General features: G+C 59.7%; 1 protein-coding gene across 2 annotated transcripts; it reads right to left on the minus strand.

The window, feature by feature from the left end:
• Positions 1-6: 6 nt before the first annotated feature.
• On the minus strand, positions 7-5,038 carry OTOP3 (otopetrin 3). Of its 2 annotated transcripts, XM_015560195.1 has the most exons (6): positions 4,622-5,038; positions 4,400-4,536; positions 3,750-3,808; positions 3,355-3,473; positions 1,585-2,399; positions 7-551 (listed from the first exon to the last, which is right to left on the minus strand). In XM_015560195.1, exons 1-6 carry the CDS (start codon positions 4,956-4,958, stop codon positions 381-383), a joined length of 1,638 nt encoding a protein of 545 aa, XP_015415681.1. In that variant the 5' UTR covers positions 4,959-5,038; the 3' UTR covers positions 7-380. The 2 variants fall into 2 exon arrangements, with proteins under 2 accessions (XP_015415681.1, XP_015415680.1); XM_015560194.1 differs by lacking the exon at positions 7-551 and having other exon boundaries at positions 560-2,399.
• Positions 5,039-8,069: the final 3,031 nt, after the last annotated feature.

An 8,069-nucleotide genomic window follows, 5' to 3' on the forward strand; every position in this document is an offset into this window, starting at 1 on the left:
CCCAGAGCCTGGCTGGGTAGGGGCGCCCCACTCCAACAAGCTCCCCAGACTCAGTCATTTAGGGCTGGCCCTCCCGGAGTAGCTGTGGGGCTTCCTGGGGGCGGGGGTGGGAGTGGGGGGAGTGAGCAGGGGCAGGTATGCGCCCTGTCCTCAGTGCGGGCATCAGAAGTATCCAGGCTTTGCCCTTGGTCTTGGGCTGTGAACAGTAACCCACACTCCGCCCCCCCCTCCCTTAGCAAGGCTCTGGGGAAAAGGAGGCTTTGGGGGAGCCCCGGCTACACTAAGCGCCCCCGGGAATGGGGCCTCTGCTCAGACTCCGGGCTCATTCTCCCAGCCTTGGCCTTTTGGGGTTCTGCCAGGGGTGGGTTCCTTGGGCAGCCTCAGGCTCCCAGGTAGACCTCCACCAGACCCCCCACAGAGTGCATGCGGTAGAAGACGCCCAGCGGCAGGCCGAAGTTGACGATGGTGAACCAGGTGCGGTAGCCATAGAAATCCTTCTCCAGTCCGTTCTCGAACTCGGGGTGTATGCCGAAGGCAGGCATCATCCACAGCTGGGAGGGGAGGGGAGGGGAGGAGGCACTGGGCTCAGGGGAGGCAGGCCCGGCGCCACAGCTCCTGCAGCACCTCCTCATCCTTGGCCTTCAGAGCAGCCCTGTCCCTCCTGACCCCTCTCACCCACACCTCAGCCGAACTCCGATGGGTCACGAGACCCCCGGTGCCACCCCCCGTGGTACAACCTGCTCTGCCCAGCTGGTACCCCTGTGCCTTGATCCCAACCACCTTCTTCTCCTGCTTCATTCTTCAGCTGGTCTCTGCCCCTCGACCCTGGCTCTGCCTCTGACCCATTTCTCAAGGCCCAGGTCAGACTTCCAGGAAGCCTCCTCGGCCACTCGGGCCCACACGTCCTGCCTGGAGGCCCGACTGCTCTGTAGGCCCCAGTCAGGCCTATTGTCTGCCTGGACCAGGGGTTTCAGCCCCGGAGGTGTGTTTCCAGCGTTGTCCTTACCAACAGGAGCTCAAACAGCCCTGAGTGGCCCAGCACTGCCACTTAGGCAGCAGGACCTAACGACCCAAGCCTCAGGTTCCTCGTCTGTGAACCAGGATGGCAGTGGTGCCTGCTGCATGGCGACTGTGACGACCCACGAGATGCTGAGCTATTGCCTGGGGATGGGGACATGGGACGGAGCAACCATCCTCAACACCTACCAGGAGCTCTCTAGAGAACCAGGCACTTTCTGCTCTCTTCCTTGGACTGAATTCAGCGGAGAGTTCATTATTTGGCAGTTCCCTAATTGTTCCCCTGGTGTCTCCCCAGCTGGACAGGGAGCTGTATGAAGTGCACTTGGCTGTGCCCGTGGCACGCTCGTTCGTGCCAAGGACCCTGCAGGGAGCTGGGGGCCACTCTCTGCTCTCACGTGTCATAGAGCTGGTTGGAAAGCGGCATGTGTCCTTGACAATCAAAGGGATAGATAAGCCAATCACCCTTGGGACAGTCAGTGTGCAATGAGTGCGCCTTGAACCAGCCCTTCCTGAATGGGGATCTCTGGGCCAGCTCCTCCCCGAGGCCTCCCGGGTACCACTCACTGTGATATTGCAGAGGATGAGGAAGAGTGAGATCTCCTTGAGCGCCCGCCGCTTCCAGTTGAGGTGGCTGTAGGAGTGGATGTAGGCCCGCGAGGCCCTCCGCAGGTCCTGGCCCAGCTCCAGCAGGGAGCCCCTGCGGTGGGGCTCGGCCTCCGGCTTCTCCGCCAGGCCCCCGGGGGCCGCCTCCCAGAGCGGGCGCCGGTGCAGGCCCTCGATGATGAAGAGGTTCTGGGCGATGTGCTCCAGGATGAGCAGGATCGAGTAGGCCAGGATGAGGCGGTTGAGCAGCTCGTGGGGGCGCGTGGCCACGATGGCCACGATGGAGAAGTAGGAGATGCCCATCTGGCCCAGGGCGGCTCCCATGAGCAGCACCACGTCCACGCTGCGGGTGGGATTCTTGAGCGTGTCCAGCTCTCGCTCCTCCAGCCCGTGGATGGCCGTGCCCGCCAGGCAGGCCAGGCTCATGCTGGGGAGCACGGCTGCGTAGAAGGCGTAGTAGAGGGTGAAGTACTGGCGGGCGATGGAGGGGCCGCTTGCTTCAATCTGGAAGATCACGAAGACGCACACGCCGGCCACCAGGGCCAGCAGGCCCAGCAGCGGCCCAAAGATGGCCCCGTGCAGGTGGAAGGACGGGGCGCCTGGGTGGGCGCTCGCGTGGGGAGCCAGGCGGCGGCCCACGTTCTTCCACATGACGAAGAGCACAGCGCAGCAGATGAGGCAGTACTCGGTGCTGAAGGGGTAGAGCATCAGGTAGCCTTTCCGGAAGACCTCGCACACCGTGGCGTTGAGGCACAGGCAGGTGTTGGTGTCGTTGCCTGGGGGGGAGGGGGCAGGCGAGCCTGGCTCTGAGGAAACCAGCTGCACAGATCAGTCCCTTTCACCCCCTGGAGTAAGCCACCCATTTCACAGGTGTGGAAACTGAGGCCCAGAGAGCACACTAGGAAATCACAAGTTACAGGAAGGCCATTCCTTTACCGAAGGTTTCCAGCCTTCATGTGTCAAGCTTCTGAGAAGCCTGTGATGCCTGGGTGATGGCTATATCTTGTTCTACTCACCTCTATGTTTGAATTTTTAATAATAATCTATGGTGGCACTTGCAAAAAATTCTCTCTGCACAGCCCCTCTGAGAAACCTATGCAGGGGGTAAAGCGTTAACACAGTGCGCAGGCGTGCTGTGACTTAGGCGGCAGGTGTGTGCTGGGAAGGCCTGGCTGTACACAGGTCAGGATGGCGATGCCCTCGGGGAGGGGGGGTGGTGTATACACACAGGTGTGGCTGAACCCCCAGATAGAAATGTACCCACTCAGGCTTATGGGACACAGCCTCTAAGAGGCAGACCGTACAGGTAGGGATTGGGCACATGGAGCAATGTGAGGGGTTCTTTCTCTCCAGAAATTTGCCGGCCCTTCTGATACGTCCAGGAATCATGACTTTTTAGTTTGTTGCAAGTAAAAGGCAAACACCAGGGGTGGGGTGCTTACCTGACCTTATCAGTGAGTAGCTCAGCTGGGATTAGTGGCCAGCTTGCTGACAGCTAGCTGGGAGCCTGGAGTAGGGGTGCAGGGTGCCAGCACCCGATGGGGCAGGCACAGAGGGGGCAGGACGGGTACCACTGGCAAATGTCTGCGTTCTGTTTAGTCATGGATTAACTTTGCTCGAAACTCTACAGACTCCCTGAGACCCTCGCCCGATGGAGGGAGTGGGGGTGCGAGTGTGTGCACGCACACATGAACCATCCAGCGGTGGGGGTGGGGCATGGTCTCTTCATACCTGAGAACTTTTCCATGAGGGCATTGAGCTCCGCCTCGATCTCACGGTGCAAGGAGTCATTGGTGACGGCCAAGACCCACATCAGCAGGTTTGTGGCCAGGGTCAGCATCAGGCCACACCTGGGGGAGATGCCACACTCTGCCCACACAGCCTGGCCGGTTCCTGGGGTGCCCAGCCCTCACCGCCGCTGCATCTGGGGTGGCCCCTCTCCCCCAAAGCCAGATCCCGTCTGCTCTGGGCCTTCAGCAGACGCAGTCCTGGTGGGCACCTGGGGCCACTCCCAGACCAACCGGCAGCCCAGGGCCACCCTGTCCGGGAAGCTGGGGGGAGCATGCACTAGTTGGGGACAGGGAGCCCCAGGAATTGCTGGAGGGAGAGAAGGCACCCCCTCTTACCTAGTGAAGTTGGTCTGGACCTGAATACAGTCTTTACAGTGTTTCCAGAGGACCCAGGTCTGGAAGAGACAGGGCCTTGAGCCCAGCAGCAGGGGCGGTGGGGGTGGGCCAGGGGGTGTGTGTGTGCCCCAGCTGCTTGTGTGTATTTTCAGTGGAAGACACAGTGGGGAAACCTGGGTTGGGATCCTGGCTCCAGTGTTTCCTTGCTGTGTGGCTTTGGGCCAGTGGCCAGATGTCTCTGAGCCTCCATCTCCTCAACTCTAAGAGGAAACTAAAACGCCTACCTCTCAGGGGAATGGCTGCTTATTGGGGAAATAAAAGAGATCGTGCAAACGAAACACAGTGCCTGGCGCAGCACAGGGAGTCAGGAGGGAGCGGGTACTCATCATTAAGGGCGGGCCGTGGTTTAGGCTGTGGTTTAGGTACGAGCACGTAGCACAGCGGATGTATCTGCCGGTGTCTGTGCTCAGGGACACGGTGTGTTAGTGCAGTCTATGTCGGTGTGCACGGAGGGGGCACACGCAGGCAGGCGTTTACGGGGGGCCGTGGCGTGTGTACATACTCTAGGCCACGTAGGGATTTGCCCGGGAGGCTGTTTCCAGGCATCGGTTGGGATGTGCGCGCGGCCTGGGGGCGGGCGGGCCTGTTACCTGGAGGCCCGTGAAGATGATCTCCAGGGCAGGGAAGAGGAGCTCCAGCTGCGACTTGCAGTGGATGTGGCTCACGTCGTAGCCCACGCGGAAGACGTTGAGGCAGATGGTGCAGTTGCCAAAGAGCAGCAGGGAGCCTGGCTGGACCAGTGGCCATTGGCACCTCGCTGAAACGGCCCGCCCCCCCCACCCTCTCCATCTACCCAGCGCCCCCATACTCACCCCGCACCCACACGGGTCCCGCGTGAGGGTCCCGGTAGAGCACGGCGTGCGGCCGGCGGGTGGTGCCGGCCACGTAGCAGAGGAGCCAGAGCAGGGACAGCGCCTTCAGCACGGCCAGCAGGATCCACACGTCACCCAGCGTGACGGCCACGTTGTTGAAGATCATGCTGCAGATGAAGGCGCCGCCCAGGAACACCAGGTTGAGGGCCAGCAGCCCCGAGAAGAGCTGCCCGGCCTTCTGGGCCTGCCGGTCCCGCCTCAGCAACAGCGAGAAATGCCGCACCAGCCAGGACTTCTGGCCCGGCGAGGCGGGGACCACTCTCTCCTCGGCCTCCATGTCCACTAGGTTCTCTTTGGCCGGGGCCGCTTCGGTCTCCTGTGCTCCTGTGGAGGCCACTGGTGCAGCCTCAGCAGGCACTGGGGAAGGAGAAAGGGTCCTGGTTGGCTGCCGGGCTGTCCTGGGTTCAGTTCCACCCCTGCCCCTAAGTACTGTGTGATGTAAGGCAAATTAAGCAACCTCTCTGGTCAGAACGTTGGAAATAACAGCAGCTGCCCAGCTACCTTCCAGGACCCTGGAGGTCCAAACAGACCAGGGGCTATGGAACCCTCTGTGCTCCGCATTAACACAGACGATTCCCACGGGCTTGAGGACCCCCTCCCCCACCCCCGTCTCCCCTGCCTGACTCAGCACCTGATCCTGAGATGGAGTAATACTGTCTGTCTAGGAAGCCAGGGGCACCTGCACGGTGACTGGCCCCCAGGCAGTCTCCAGGGCTGTGACATTTTTGCCATCAAAAGGCAGCTTGAGCTCCGCTGACTTCTGGGAGGAAGTACACTCCTGAGTGACAGAGCAAGTAGGCGTCCTCTCTTGCTCGGACTCTGATTCATAGGTAACGGGTGCCTAGAGTGTTGTGTTGAGAGGGCTCTTGAGGCCGAGTGTGGGCTTGGTGGGAAAGAATGGTGTGGTCGGAAACAGTACTCTATTATGGATACACTAGACTAGAGGCCTCGTGCACAAAATTCATGCACAGGTAGGGTCCCTACCGGCTGCCGGTCAGGGCCTCCCTTTGTTCCCGCCACCCCCTGGTGGTCAGCGCACATCATAGCGAGTGATTGAACTCCCGGCTGGTCAAATTCCGGAGGGGACACTTTGCATATTAGGCTTTTATATATATAGATATGAGTGTATATGAAATGATGGCCTCTCCATCCCCACGTATTTCAGTAGAGAAACGGGCATGCTCCTTGCCCCTCCCCTCACCAGTTCTCCTCTCAGGCCCCAAGCCTATCCATTCCAGCCCACCAATTGCTCTTAGATCTTTCATGACCTCAACCACTGCCCTAGCCCAGGCCCCTACCCTCACTCCTGGACTGGTCTCCCTGTCCACCAGGCCTCTCCCCTACTGTGAGCCCTGCCAAGGCCACGTGTGCCTTCACACACAGTCCACACCGCCTAGCGTGCCCTCTCACAGCGAAACGAGGCAGAGTGTGTGCGGTGTGAACTCGTAGCGCAGAGAGCTCGAGGCAGGGTAGCTGCTGCCACTTCCTGGTCTGGCCCCAACTTCCATCTCCAGCACTGCCCTCGGACTCCCTGGCCCATGGGCCGTGCCATCCTGCTACTGTTCCCAGAATGCCCTGCCTTTGCTCGCCTCCCTGTCTGCCCACCCCCCACCCTTTGCTCATAATGCCCGCTTCTCGCTTTGTAGCTGACTGCAGCCTGTCCTTCAGGACTCAGAAGAGCCCCACCTCCTGTAAGCGGCCTCCCCTGAACCCCCCTTCCGCCAAAACTGGCTTAGGTGCCCCTCTTGGTGCCCCCACGAGCCCCAGGCTTGTTTCTGGAGCCTCACCTCGCACGCTCTGTCATTGGCTGTGCTTTGCTCTGTCTGTCCCTTTGAACTTGGAGCTTCAGAAGCTTCAGACTCTCCCACTCTGAGCGCCAGAACACCCTCATCTCATTTGGCTCTAAGTGGCCCCATTCTCCCATGTACAACCTGCTTGATAGTTACACCTCTGCTCTTCTCTTCCGGGGCAAAGAGAATAATCAAAGGTGGGTAGTGGAGGTCAAGAAGGATCTAAGAGCAATTTTAAAAGTTCTACAGGATTTTCTCCCCCTTACCTAGTCCTCTGGTTACCCTCGCTCCACGTCTGCCCTCTCCCTGTCCAGCCCCCTCGTCACACTCCCCACACCTGCCCCCCATGTTCCTCCAGGCCCAGCCAGAGGGAGCCGCATTTCTCATGGGGTCTCCTGCCCCCACCCCCTCATCGCTCCCAGAGCCCACGGTGCTCTCTGCCTCCCCTGCTTCCCTCCACGTGGCTCTCACCCATCCTCTCCACCCACCTTTGGGGCCTCTCCTGGGAAGCCTCCTCTCTCTGCCCAAGAGTGGGTGGCATTGCTGTGGGTGTGGCTGGCTCCCCTCAAGGCCAGGAGCTCCTCCAGGCAGAGACCAGCTCCTGCTTAAGCCAGACCCCCCCCCCCATCACGCCCCCAAACTTGGCACCGCATGGCAATCAACCAGTGTTTGCTTATGACTCTGGGATTTTTCAGGGAACTTTCAGCACTAGAGTCATGGACAGAGAGAGACCCCTCCCATGAAACTTTTTCCATCTTGGCCCAGACAAAGACATTTTTTCAGATGATCTTTATCTTTCCTCCTAAGTCTCCTCCGCCCAGGTTGAGCAAGCCTGACGCTCCTGGGGACACACCTCCCTGCTCTTTTCTCCCAGCCCTCCCCGCTCCACCTTGCCTTTCCGAGTCTCCCCCATCTTCCCAAGGCCTGACGACTAAGAGCCCAGATTCTGACACCTCCTGCCGGTGTGATCTTGGATAAGCTACTTAGACTCTCTGTGCCTTGGTTTCCCCATCTGTAAAGCAGATATAGAACTATGGACTATCCCTGGTGTTTAGTAGATGTTCAATAACGATTTCTTGAATGAATAAATGAAGGGATTAATGCATAATACCTAGGTCACAGGAGTTTATAAGAATTAAATGATTTAATTTATGTAAATGAATGCAGATCCGTGTCTGGCACACAGAAAGCTCTCAGTGTTAGCGATTTGAGCATTTTCTTCCAGTTCTTTCGAAATCCTGGGGCGGCTGGAAGGGTCGGGATTACTGGTGAGTGTCAGTGGCCTGCAAGCATAGAGGGGACCCGGGAGGACAAGGTTCGGGGGTCCTCTCCTTCCAGGGTCCTCAACTACTCCGCCGGGTTCAACCCTCCGACAGCCGCTAGAGGGAGCCCTCAAAGTGGCGGATTCTGTCCGCCCAGCGTGAGGGCGACCGGTCCGCGCAAAGGGGTCGTGGGAAGAGGGCAAGGGCGCCCGGAACCGACAAGGAGGAACCCGCCACCCTCTGGCACGCCCTTTGGCGCGACGCCAGCCCCAGGGAGGGCCCGCGTAACTGGTTTGTGGGGCACGGTCAGCAGGTGATGAAAGCCGCGGCCGTCGG

The sequence above is a fragment of the Myotis davidii genome, unplaced genomic scaffold (assembly GCF_000327345.1).
Source record: "Myotis davidii unplaced genomic scaffold, ASM32734v1 scaffold1655, whole genome shotgun sequence".
Taxonomy (NCBI): Eukaryota; Metazoa; Chordata; class Mammalia; order Chiroptera; family Vespertilionidae; genus Myotis; species Myotis davidii.

Excerpts from the sequence above, each read along its gene's own strand:
- OTOP3 (XM_015560194.1), bottom strand. The coding sequence starts at position 4,958 with ATGGAGGCCGAGGAGAGAGTGGTCCCCGCCTCGCCGGGCCAGAAGTCC. Across the intron at positions 3,809-4,399 it reads TCATCTTCACGGGCCTCCAG|ACCTGGGTCCTCTGGAAACA; the intron begins GTAACAGGCCCG and ends TGTCTCTTCCAG. Across the intron at positions 3,474-3,749 it reads GTCCAGACCAACTTCACTAG|GTGTGGCCTGATGCTGACCC; the intron begins GTAAGAGGGGGT and ends CATCTCCCCCAG.